This window comes from Danio rerio, chromosome 16 (genome assembly GCF_049306965.1).
Source record: "Danio rerio strain Tuebingen ecotype United States chromosome 16, GRCz12tu, whole genome shotgun sequence".
NCBI classification, from domain to species: Eukaryota; Metazoa; Chordata; class Actinopteri; order Cypriniformes; family Danionidae; genus Danio; species Danio rerio.
Window position 1 is genome coordinate 41,627,702 of NC_133191.1, and position 13,988 is coordinate 41,641,689.

Genomic DNA, 13,988 nt, shown 5'->3' on the forward strand with positions numbered 1-13,988 from the left:
AAATAATAATAAATAAAAAAATAAATAAATAAATAAATAAATAAAAAATAAAATAAATAAATAAATAAATAAAAATAAATAAATAAATAAATATGGATGAGTTAATTAATTAACTTTGTTGTCTACTTTCCAACTACTTTATTCACCAGTAAAACTGAAAAGACACATAACTATTTATTTACATTTTTTATAATGTTTTATCTTAAAATTTATTCCAAAAGTTTTATGGCTATATAATAATACAGTTTAAAATACTTTTTTTTTTTTTTTTTTTACATTTAATTAATTAATTAAAAAATATTTATTGTATTGTCTGCTTTGTTACAATCATGTATTACTGATGTGAAGTTAATAGAAATTCTTATCATTTAACAAAATTTGACCAACTTAAATCTTCTATGGATAAAAATAATATTAAAAGCAACTTTGATAGGCAAAAACAGACTTATGTTATAAAAATAAATATTTTTACCAATTTTAGACTTGTATTATATTATATTATATTATATTATATTATATTATATTATATTATATTATATTATATTATATTATAAGCAGTTACTATCAAAGCATCACCATCAGTTTTAATCTGTAGCATTCTCCCATACAGTAAGCATTGTTAGCACCAGCATCTTTGTAAGTATCCCAGTTGGCCCATTCCAGCTCATGAAGAATAATGCTTCTGTGCTAAACTCTCCACAACATTCCCTCATTCACATACATATTCATCCCACTTCAGCTCCGATATTACAGACAGGCCTGTGTGGCAGTCATCAGCGCCATCTAAACTCCATTCATCACCATTATCCAAATTACACTGCGTGATTGATTTGCATTGCTGTGCCTGATCACAGCGTGACACAGCACTGATCAGCTGCTTTCTGCATTCATTACACAAACCTGACAAACTTTCAACATGAGGAGCAATTCACTTGTAAACAACTAGGAAACTGCAGATTTGCTTTACTTCACACTGCTCTCTAATTTAGCCAACAAAAGAGTGGAAAGCACACCACTATTGAGTGTAACTACATGCTGGAGAAGATGTGAGTGATGCTTTGGTGATAAAAACGTGTTGTCAGTGCCATGATAAGTTGTTTTGAGTTGGTTTTAGTATGCTACTATGGTTGCCATAGCATTGGCATGTGGCTATATGGACCTTCCTGCACAAAAAATCCGATATATGACCATATATGAACAGATACATGTATATAGTGCTCAGCATTTGCGAGTAGACCCCCACAAATCTCTCATTTAAATTATTTTGTCTATATGGATGCTTTACAACATTATATTTGTGCATACAGATTAGATTAGGGCGACGCAGTGGTGCAGTAGGTAGTGCTGTCTCCTCACAGCAAGAAGGTTGGAGGTTTGCTGGTTGTTTTCCAGAGATGGGTTGCGGCTGGAAGTGCATCCGCTGCGTAAAACATGCTGGATAAGTTATTCCGGTTATTAGATAGCGCTTATTCCGCTGTGGCGACCCCAGATTAATAAAGAGACTAAGCCAAAAAGAAAACGATTAAATGAATGAATGATTAGATTAGTCTGTACTGAAACTTAATCTGGAGCTAATCTAACAAAATAACTTACAATAATGGTTTAAACTGATATGTTAAAGAACAGCTAAAATAGCTAGAAATCAAGAGAAACAAATTATACACAATTTTGTTACAATGTTGTAGTTTGTGATTTTTTTTTCTTGCAATATTTTGCATAAGTTTTAATGTATTTTTTTTCCATTTCTTAAGATGTTTGGTGACTAAAATATTAATTTAATAAATATACCTGTTTAAGAAATCTGTTTTGTTCAAATGCACTAATATATTACCCATGTTTCCTGAGAAATGGATAAAAATATTCATTTTTAAACTAGGGTGTATTCATATATGCTGAGCACTGTAGCTAATATATCCTACATGTATATTTTTGCACTTCCAATTACTGAAAATGTAAACAGACATTTTTACGATTTTGTTTTTATATATAAAATATGTATTGTATATTTATTTATGTATTGTACATATTGCAGTCTATACTTATATATCCTATTTCTATATGGATGTTTACATGTGGAACTAAGATACAGTTAAAATATATTATTAGCCCTCCAGTGATTGGTATTCTTTCTCAAATATTTCCCAAATTATGTTTAACAGAGCAAGGATTTTTTTTTTTACAGTATTTTCTATACGATTATTTCTTCTGAAGAAAGTCTCATTTGTTTAATAACTAGAATAAAAGCTGTTTTAAATTGTATATTTTATATTTTTACATATTTTTATATTTTATAATATTATTAGCTCCTTTAAGCAGTATTTTTGTTTTTGATTGTCCACAGAACAGACCATCGTTATAAAATAATTTGCCTAACTTGCCTAATTAACCCAATTATCCTAGTTAAGCCTTTAAACATCTATAAGCTGAATATTAGTATGGTAAATATAGGTAACTTGGTAAAATGCGGTTCACCTTTTGTAGCCTTGCAGATTTTTTTTTTTTTTGTGCAATTTGACATGCTTTTTTTTCTTATTGCATTGTGTTCTGCATCCTGACCATGGCTCTAGGACACAGGTGTCAAACTCAGTTCCAAAAGGGCCACAGCTCTGCACAGTTTAGTTCCAACCCTAATTAAACACACCTGATCAAACTAATTGAGTCCTTCAGGCTTGTTTGAAACCTACAGGTAAGTGTGTTGGAGCAGGGTTGGAACTAAACTGTGCAGGGCTTCGGCCCTCCAGGATTTGAGTTTGACACCCCTGCTCTAGACCATTATCAATCAATCTCCTCTATGTCTCATGTACAGTTCAGAATGTGTTCAGCTTTCAAAATTGACGTAAATCTTTGATTTGAGTTTTAACAAGGATGCAAAAAGGGTTGTAACTGTCCGCAGCAAGACCATTATAAAAGGGGGCCGCACACCAGATGCACCGTGCCACATAGCGCCATGCATATCACCATTGCCACAAGTCAGTGACTGTCTGTGGTACCCAGCTATGACTCAAGACACTGTTCATATTTCTGCCGTGGCACAGAGTGCCATGTGAACAATTTCATTTTAAACAATATGCGAATGTGCACATCCAGTATGTGTTACCTACAACTAATGCATCGGGTGTCTGCTTTTGCTTTTTGGATCAGTGACTACAGTACATGATACTTTATATCAGAAAAAGAAAATAACTACTATTGAAATACAATTTTAATCCCATTTTATTAGTGCATTCTTAAAAATAAAGCTTGCAAAAAGGATCTTTGGGATACCATTGATGCCAATAGAACCAAGTACTGGGAATTTTAAAAATCCCTGCATTTATTAAGAGCAGTGTACTAAAACAACACAACCAGGCTCTGAGTACTCTGTAATATTTTACATTCCCACACAGCAATATCACACACTAAAGGAAGTTGAAAAAATAAAAACTATACTATGCCTCCTTTAATGGTGAAGCCAAAACTGAAAATTCTGCTATTATTTACTCACCCATCACTTGGAGCCTGGAGACCTCCAAGTGGGAGGGATTACACCGCAAGTAAGCTGGTTGACCTCAAAGTTGGAGGGACTTACAATGCAAGTGGGCTGGGTGACTTTAAAGTGGGAGGGACTTACATTGCAAGCATGCTGGTAAAATTAAAGTGGGAGAGACTTAATAAAGTTAGCTGGTTTTAGGGTTGGTGTGGGTGTAGTAGACATTAATAAAACACAACAGGTTACTGTGAGGTTGGGTTTAGTGTTGAGCTAGGTGTAGATGTTAATAAAACACAGCAGGTTACCGTAAGGTAGGGGTAGGTGTAGACTTTGATGAAACACAATAGGTTGGACGAAAAGTTCAGGGGGTTTGTACAGCCCACTTGGAGCTTAAGTTTGACTCACTTGGAGCTGACCAGTCCATTTGGAGCAGACTACGACCTCCGTTTATACCAGGGGTCTCAAACTGCAGGCCCACAGGCCATTTATGGCCCGCCCTCCTCCTCCCTCAGGCCCGCAACTGAGATCAAAAATATAACAAGATTTGGCCCGCCAAAACATATATTTTTTAACCTCTTTCATTGTTGTTGCATCTGGCCACTTATAGCATTGACCCGCCACCTAGTCGACATTTAAAGTACTGCATCCTGATTAGTTTTACTTTCATTTGCTGTCAGTGTATGGTTGAGAGTAACACACATGCATTTTAATTCTTAGGCTTATTTAAATGTTGAAATATATGTCCGTAAGTGCTCTATTTTTACTAAAGCTCTGATTTTGTAACTATTAAAGGGTCATTTGATTATTATCATTTTTGTGTATTTTGTTGTCCTTCATGGCTAACACTTTATTACACTTTCGCTTAACAAACGAAATTAATTATTTATCTAATTGATGTCTTTGCATAAAGGTTTCCCTATCCACGAGAGCGAAAGTGAAAGTAGATCATTTATCTCTCATTCTAGCAAAGTAGATGCTCTGTTTAACTGTTTTCTTGCAAGTAAAATGCTCAGTTTTAAAGGGAATGGGAGATGAGACTGATTGGTTTATTCTCAAAACACACCTATAACCCATTAAGAAAATAAACTCAACCCTTTTAGACCACGCGCCACGGCGCAAAGCAAATTTTTCCGTCCTTAAATTAGTAAAAATGCATTCTGAAATGCCCTGAAGGTGTTTGCGTCCTGCGTTTTGCGCATGGACCGTCAAAATAGAGCACAAAGTGTTAAAAATGAATGTTTACAGGCTCAGTATAACTACCCTAGCCTATATAATGTTGAAAAGTATGCAAGCTGGAATCTGAAAATTACAAATGTCTCGTTTTACCAGTGAAAAAATATGCTATAATATGCTATAATAATGTTGTCAATGGCAGATTACAAGCATATGTCTCAAACAGAATAATTCAACTTCAGAATTATGAATAGTTGTATTCTGATGTAATCACTTTATTGGCATTAACGACCAGGACAAATTTAAAGTCTATTCAAGTCTACACCAGATACAAAATTTAGCATTTTTACCAACAGAAGACCTACACAAATAGGCCTGATATTATGGGCTCTATAATACACCTGGTGCAATGCGGTGCAAGGCACGACGCAATTGTTGTTTGCTAGTTTGAGCTTGGCGCAAGAGTCGTTTTGACATTTTGAAGCACGCTGTTTAAATAGCAAATGCATTTGTGCTCCTATGTGCGGCCATAGGCGTTCTGGTCTAAAAAAGGAGGCGTGTTGAGGTGTATTGCTGGCGCATTGCTATTTTGAGGAACTATAATAGACTGTTCAATAGACCAGATCAAAGCCGGTCTATAGTCCAGCGCAGAAAGCGTTAGTTGTGCACCTTGCTTACACACTGCTTAATATGCACAGGATACATCAATACACAAATATCTTTACATATGAAAAATAATTAAAGGATTAAAATATTACAAAAAAATATTATTTTCTAGCCTACATAAATCTAAAAACCATACTTTTATGCCTTCTTCCTCTCGGGGGGCTTTTTCAGTTTATTCATAACTATTTGCTTTTGTATAATGTTATTATTATTAGCAGTATTATTTATTATATGCATATTTATATTTGTTTTATTAAAAACAAGCTTAGATTTGCCCACCTGTCAGGTTTTAGACCATATGGGGCATAGCATGTGTATTTGGAAATAACTCAGTTTTTTGACCACACTTCATTATTATTGTTCGAAATTACAACTGAATTTAGAAACAGTTTTGAAACAAATCTTTGCACTTAATAAACAAAATTAATTATTTATAGGCTAATGGATGTCTGTGCATACAAGAAGTTTTCCTTTCCATGAGAGTGAAAGTAAAGAATGAGAAGGCTCATCTCTCATTCTCTCCTGTAGATGCTGTGTTTTCTCTCTAGTGAAGCATTTCGTTTTTCCACTTACAAAGTCTGTCATGTAAATAGCAAATGTGCTATGGCGTGATGCAACTGACTCTTTAAGGGAATGGGAGATGAGACTCTGATTGGTTTATTCTCATAACACACCTATAACTCATTAAGAGAATAAGCTCAACCCTGTTAGACCATGCGCCACGGCACAAGGCAGATTTTTCCATCCTTCAAATAGCAAAAGTGGATTCTGACACGCCCTTAATGCGTTTAAGCCCTGGTTAGCACTTTTTGTATGGATCGTCAAAATAGAGCCCTATATCTTTGGTAAATAACAATAAAAATTGCCTACTCATATTACCCTTTATTTTACATCCACAGAATCATGAGAAAATTATGATCTTGATTTTAAGCAAAAAATAATAAATCGTGATTCTCAGTTTAGCCAGAATCATGCAGCCCTAGTGTACATTTTCTTTTCTGCATGAACTATCCCTTTAAACCCAAACTAAGCAAGTTAAAGTCAATAGATAATGGTCTCCAGATATAGCTCAAATCCATCCCTCACCAAAATGCCAATTACATCTTTTGCTCATTTGATCATCTGCCTGGCAAAAATTGCAAAAACTCTGCGGAAATCAACAGTCTGACCTTTTAGAAAAGTAGCAGAACACCTGTCCTCAACAAACTCCGAGATTTAAGGCATTATCAAGTTTCTAACCCCAAGTATCCACAGCCGTAATAGCAATAGTGATAAAGTGAATTTCATTCGGCCCCTTCATGATCCCGCTTCGCTCCCTTATGTTTTGATGTGCGCGTGTGTGTGGGAGTGAGGGTTATGGAGGCTATGTTAAAGCAGTGAATCTGCTCTGGGCACACAAATAAGCCGTCTGGTCTTCGTGGATTCAGTGCAATCGGGACAGCATGCAGCTTATGTAGACGCAGATAGCAAATAATAATCCAACACCCCGCTCACTGTCACACTCTACAGGCCACGAGATCATCCAACTAACACAAATACAGCCCACACACACACACACACACACACACACATTCTACGGCACACCAGATATCAGCTATGTGTAAGCAATAATCTGTGGGAAAATGGAATACATTTGTCGCACAACAGTGGTTTTGCTATTGGATTTTAGTAGATTACGGTTTACATTCAAATACAAGTTTGCATAATATATAGTCTAGGACGTTTTTTGTTCTTTTTTTTGTGGGTTTGTTTGTTTGTCTAGTCTCATTTAGGGCAGTTGTTGAAAACCTAATACTTAAAAATGCTTTTTACTAGTTTCCTTAAAGATTTATCCATGCAGTGTACTTTATAAATCTTTAAATTAACTTTAGAATTGTCTATATCTACACAGACCTCCATGACAGATTTGTAGATGAATTCATGTTACATTAATGCAGTAAATATACATTTGATCTGGCTAAGCTATGAACTTTAAATCATAAATCATTAAAAAATATGCATAGATGATAAGCAAATAAGTTATTGCTTGTTTTTTGTAAGTATGGTGACTTTGTTCCAAATCATTTTTATTTATTTGTAATTTTCAGATTTTTACATTAAATTTTAAGTGACCAATAAAATGACAGACAATTACATTGCATTCACATTTAGTCATTCACAATTAGTCACAAAAAAATGTTATCTCATGTGACATAAATAAGAATTTTTAATTTTTTTTTTATTAAATTTTTTTTTATTTGTTTTATTCTGCTTAATATTTGACCACGGGTGTTTCATATTATGCAAAATTAGGTACAAGTAGACACAAATAGGTAACAAATCTGTTACTTATTGTTATTATTATTATTATTATTATTATTATTATTATTATTATTATTATTATTATTATTTCTGTTATTATTATTATTAGTAGTAGTAGTAGTAGTAGTAGTAGTAATGTTATTATAATTATTATTATTATTATTATTAGTAGTAGTAGTAGTAGTAGTAGTAGTAGGAGTAGGAGTAGTAGTAGTAGTAGTAGTATTGTTGTTATTAGTAGAAGTAGTATTATCATTAGTATTATTAGTATTAGTATTAGTATTATTATACTTTTTTATTTACTGGATTTACTGGATACCAAAAACATTCTCAAGAGCTGTTACACAGCACACATAAACACTAGTAAACTCTGAACAATTTCTAGAATAAAATAAGTATCAAGGAAATAAAAAAATATGTCAAAAAATTAAAAAAAAATACAATATTTAGTTTTAAATTAAGTGAATGTCTAAAATATACATTACTATATAACATTATGAAATTATTAACCCAGTATTTGTAGTTACAGCAAAATGGTCTTAGTGTTGATCATACTAAATCAATAATGGTAATGGAAATGGAAAGCTGAAGTCTGTGTTTTATGGTGTGAACTGTTAACTTGCTTACTTAAATACTCATTTTGACCTTTTTTTGACCTTTGACCACATCAAATATATTCAACAGAAAGTTCATTAAATAATTTTCCTTCAGCTTAGTGCCTTTATTCATCAGGGGTTGCCACAGCGGAATGAACCTACAACTTATCCAGCATATGTTTTACACAGCGGATGCCCTTCCAGTTGCAACCCATTACTGGGAAACATCCATACACACATACACTACGGTCAGTTTAGTTTATTCAAGTCACCTACAGTCTTTGTACTGTGTGGGAAACCGGAGCACCCAGAGGAAACCCACATGAACACGGGGAGAACATGGAAACTCCACACAGAAATGCCAATTGACCCAGCTGGGACTTGAACCAGCGACCTTCTTGCTGTGAAGCGATAGTGCTAACCACTGAGCCACTGTCGACTTACAAGAAGTGTTCATACTAAAAGGTGTTTTGTGAATAAATATAATTTCTTGCTAGCAAAAGAAAAGTTTATAAAATGCACATTTATACACAATGTGCTATGCTGCTGTAGTAATGGTAAAAATACTCTGGTCTCTTTGTATTGCTGAGTGATATATTAACCAAACTTCTTTTCTTAGTGTGATAAAGTTTGCATAATAATGAAGCATAGAAGTTTCCTGCCACTGGCAGTCACATCAATAAATTAAAATAACTTTAATTTCTCATGTAGCTTTCCTTTACAATCAGATGTGCTTAAAGGTATGAAGACTTAAAGGTAAAAGTCTGGTAATCGGCATGATCCACGACGCATGCAGTGTGCGTTGCCGTGCATTAAAACTTTTGTGCACTGTTTGTGTTGCTCTTCAATAACACTTCCGAAACGTTAGCTGGCAGTGAGTTTTTTACGTTTCTCTGTGTCGAGTTTCTTCACTGGTGTTTAGTTTTTTTCTCAGCGCTACTTTAATGTACAAGTGGCTCAAACTTGTCTCATTTTGAGGTGGGAACCAGTATACATAAAACAACTTTAATCATAAGGTAAACACAAAACAAAGCTTTCCATCTGGAGCTTCTTCACAGGACTCCACACTTGAAAACACTCACTCCATTGAGTTAGCGCAGCTCTCACCTCCGCCTACACTTGTCACGGATACCAAGCTGACCAATCACAGAGCTTGCGCTACGTGTCATGTAGTTATGCAAGAGGTGCACGTCAGCGTCACCGACCGCCACAATGTGGGCTATGCAACCACTCATAGGTTGCGGCAGAGCATAAGCGTACGCTTGATGCAGAAGTATAAATCAGCCATTATCTGATAATAATGTCAGTTGATGTGCACAGAGAAGTTTGCAGAAAGAGGAAGTATGTTTGGGTGCGGGCACCATAAGACTGCAGAATGATTGAAAACTGTACCTTTTAATATCAGCTGTGTATAAATACTGGAGTCAGGGAAATGTAGATGTGTTGCGAACCTGTATTGCATATGATGTAACATAACCCAGAGCTCTGTCATCGAATTATTAATTTGTATCTACTAAATTACTAATACTATTGACATTGAACTCCTCCTGAGACTTTTATTGAACATGCATGGAATTGCAGAATACAACTTCAACAATTACAAGCGCACTTTTCCCCTTATAAAATAGATATCTAATAGAGAGAATAAATAATGGATGTGTGAATCTGAGCTGTCTACATATCTACATTTAGCGTTTGTAAAACTAAATTGACATACTGTATTTATTCTGACTTAAACGTAAAATATAAACAACAGGAAGTACTTAATGGTCCTATAATTTTAATAAATATATAACATTTTATATAAAAACTAAGTTAAAATAAATTTATATGATAAAATATGGTTATGCAGTTACAGTAAGGTCAAAACACCTACAACATCCAACCAGATTTTAGCGTGGAATTAAATAAACTTAACTAAGCTTCATTTAGTTACACGCACACTTTTCCCAAGTCGCAAAATGGGCTTGTAATGGAGAGAGTGAGAGAATGAATAATGGTAATTGAAGTCTGGAGTCTGTGTATTATGGTGTGAACTGTCTGTTCATTTGAGTTTAGAGTTTGGAGCAGCAGCACAGTAATGAACAATCATGTTCCATCGTGGTCCATTGAACTCTGATGGGGCTGATACAACATCACTCTTGTCATTTACAGACCTTCCACCAGCGGAAAGAGCAACTGCTTTTGGCTTGATGGATTATAGATTCAATTTATATCCTGCGTTCGCTTAACTGACGTTTTGGGCCACGGAAAGAAAATGACTTGCTATTTTTAATTGACTTGCGTGTGTAATGTTCACCAGTGTGGGTTTATGGGGGAGACGGGGAAGCGCTTTAAGCCTCCGCTTCTCCTCAGGACGGGGCGGCAGCGGGACTGGCGAAGTGCTAAATTGCTCTGCGTGAGTTTGGTCACGGCTGAGCTCTCCTTGAGATAATGAAATGACAATTAATCCAAAAGCTGTTGCTACTCACTCATTTACTCCCTCGCGTTCTTGTAAGTGGAGGAAGGAAGAGGCGAGGAAGCTACGGCCGAGAGAGGAATGCTAAAGCACCCGTTTGGGACTTTCATTTGCTTCGTTACACACTAACTCGCACGGAAACACAAACGCATGAACGTGTGTGAGCATACGTGCATGGCCATCCAATACTATACAATGCTTTTATGTTGAAGCTCAGATAGGGTCGATGTGAAGGACCACAACGAATAGGAACTGATCTAATCAGACAAGGATATAAAATAAATGAATGAATAGATGAACAAATAATATGACAACATCTGTTAAATTATATAATCAAGAATATATGGGTCAAAAAAGAGATGCTATTTGATGTTTACATCAAATTAATTTTTACAAAATAATTTGAACATGTAAGGAACATTAATTGTGAAAAAATAAATAAAAGTAAATTAGATTAACGTTTAATGTAAATTAGATTTATGTTTCATATAACTTTTGTAAAAATGACATGGGACAAAATAAAATAAAATAAAATAGGAACAAATAAGTAAATAAATAAGTAAAAAATATATAATAAATATCATTATTGTTATTATTATTATTATTATTATTATTATTATTATTATTCATAATAATATAATTCCTTACATTTATATAGTGTTTTTCTGGACACTCAAAGTGCTTTTTCCACATTTTTGGGGAAATATCCTCATCCACCACCAGGGTGAAGCTTTTTGTAAAGCTCTTTTCAGCCCCCAGCTTCAGACATGGGGGATTTATTATTATAGCAATGACAAGATTCTCAATATATTATTAAAGACAGCCAAAGGATACCATATGTTTGTTTTTAACCCTGTTGATGTTATTGACAATACACTTGTGAGAGGGGTCATTTGTTTTGTTGAAAAATCCCTTTTTCATTCCATACAGTAGGTGACGACTCAGATGTAAAATTGTCTAAAATTGGTCAACGAGCAATTCAAAAGTGGCAACAGAAAAGAAGCAATGATTACTTTAAAATTACTCATAAAAAATAATGATAATAAAAATTCTTTATAAACATTAGTTTGATTTCAAACAAATACATGAAGGTTTAACAAAGTCTACATGATAAAAATATCCGTAAATTGACAATTTTCCCTTTTTTGTGATTATTGTTCATTATTATTATTATTATTATTATTATTAATGCTTTTTAATTGCATTATTTGATCCCAATCTTACTTCTAACAACTTTCAATGTTGAAAGGTTTGAAAAAGTTACTTTTATGAACCGTATTAATAGTACAGAGCTGAGATCAGCATTCCATAATGCAATTCACAACCGTAAATAAACTGTAAAGAACTGTAAATCATGAAATACGGAACCTGTTAATTAACAGATATCTTTTACAGTTTACCAACATACATACATTTGAAAGCTGTTTTCATATAAAAACACTTTCTGTCTATACTAACTTTAACTTTAATACTACAGTGTGCTGTTGCATTTATTAACAAAGTTGTAGATACTGCAATATATACTGTATAATACAGTTTACTATAGTTAGTATGGTTCAAAAACGTACTATTATTTACTATAAATACTATTACAACTTCTTATTTCATGTGGGTTGAATCGTATCTTTAGAACCATATAACATGATTGAAAGCAGCTCCTAGATAACTCATAACTGTTTTCTTATATAAGAAACAAACAAGAGAAGCACCCAGCACAGTCCTTAGCTTAGCTAACAGTATTGAACATATAGATAATTATTAAAAATCATAACTTACCCTCTGATTGCTCGAGGCCTCCAACAACGTGAGCTGCCCTGTGTCCTGACAAACAGAAACGCCCCATCTCATTGGCTGGCTCTAGCCAATAAACTGGCTTTGCTGCTCTTTTACTGGTATGTACATTTCCACAGAATTTATTATTTTTAACAAGAATCTCTTCAGAAAAGAGTTTAAGTAACCCTAAATAATAAAATAATCGTGGGAAATGATTATTTTGCACCTCAGTCCTGTTGGCTGCTGGCATTGTTCATTGGTCAGGCATCAGCCAATCAAACAGCTTTACACCAGCCCCGCCCCTCCCCTGCCCAGCGCTGCTCACGCCTCTGCATCTGCGAGTGCACAGATGAGTTCTGCTACAGAGATCGCGGGAGATGTGTAGCAAAAGTCAGAGCGCGGGAGATTTGTAGTTGTACTGACGAATCTGAGAGGTTGTGAGTGCCGACCTGTGGTTGTAGAGCGAAGATGCAGTCAAATTTGCCGTGCACACGTGTGTCTGTCACTTTGTATTTGTGAATGACATTTTACAAATACACAACTATTAATCTGCAACTTCCAATTTAAAACACAAGTGTGTGGATTGTTGTGTGTGTGTGCAAATCGAGGATTTCAGCTGTTCACATCAGAGCTGTAAGTGTACATTTCAACCTACACATACAAATATTATTATCACAAGTGCTCACATTTACATTTGCAAGCTCTCGAGTTTCGCAACTGATTTACCTTCATACATTCACACCCTGTTATTTACTTATTTTATATGTTAACTTTTGGTTTTGTCTAACCTGCTTTCTGGTATCATTCTTCGACTGACTGAAACCCTGTCTACTCTCTGCATCTCAAGTACTCCATACCCTGCGAGCCACTAGACAAACTGGTGACAGTGTGAAAGCCGTCCATATTAAGGTAATCGTGAGTAGCAAACGCGAAAAGGAACGGCATCCTGCCACCCTGTAAGCGTTCATTTTAAAGACGAAATCCAGCCATATGTACTTCTGGCTACATAATTCGCAATCTCCAGAAATGTATATAGGGCTACATTTTCAAACTGAGTCTGTTTAAAAAAGGCCTAAGTGAATCTGCATTAAAAAGAGTCCACTAAATGTGTAATTTATTCATGACCTAAGGTAAACAAAGGTGTATTACAGCCATTTATGTCTTTGCGCACACAATACTTAACACTCAAACAGAGCGTGGGAACAATTAATGACACATTTCAATTTTCAAACAGGTTTATGGTCTACCCGTCAGGCCGATTACTGAAGTGAGCGGCTAATGAATGACAGCATGTTGGAAATCGCATTGTGTGATGTCAGCTGAAACTAATAAACAAAGCTGCTACAATAATTGTGTTCATAGACTGTTACCGGCATACTCCTTTTACATACCAAACCGCTTTTGTGTGCCAAAAATGCAGGTAATCAAAGCTGCGGCTTTCCAAGAAGCCAATAACAAACCTGATAATGGCTGGCTTTTGCGAGCTCTTGATTTGCTGTTTCCACGTGCGATGAAGTGGTCTGAATGTAGTCTTCAATGCTGTCTGCGAAGA

General features: G+C 34.9%; 1 protein-coding gene across 15 annotated transcripts in view; it reads right to left on the reverse strand.

Annotated features, from left to right (window-relative positions):
• The window catches only part of tsnare1 (T-SNARE Domain Containing 1), a 488,539-nt gene that overhangs the window by 229,970 nt on the left and 244,581 nt on the right, over nt 1-13,988 (reverse strand). For 13 of the 15 annotated variants that reach the window (XM_073926471.1, XM_073926464.1, XM_073926465.1 and 10 more), the window contains one exon: nt 13,897-13,979. In XM_073926471.1, coding sequence (XP_073782572.1) covers nt 13,897-13,979 — 83 coding nt within the window. Of the gene's footprint in view, nt 1-12,439; nt 12,485-13,896; nt 13,980-13,988 lie in introns of all 15 variants that reach the window. The other 2 variants (XM_073926463.1, XM_068214202.2) reach the window with 1 other exon arrangement.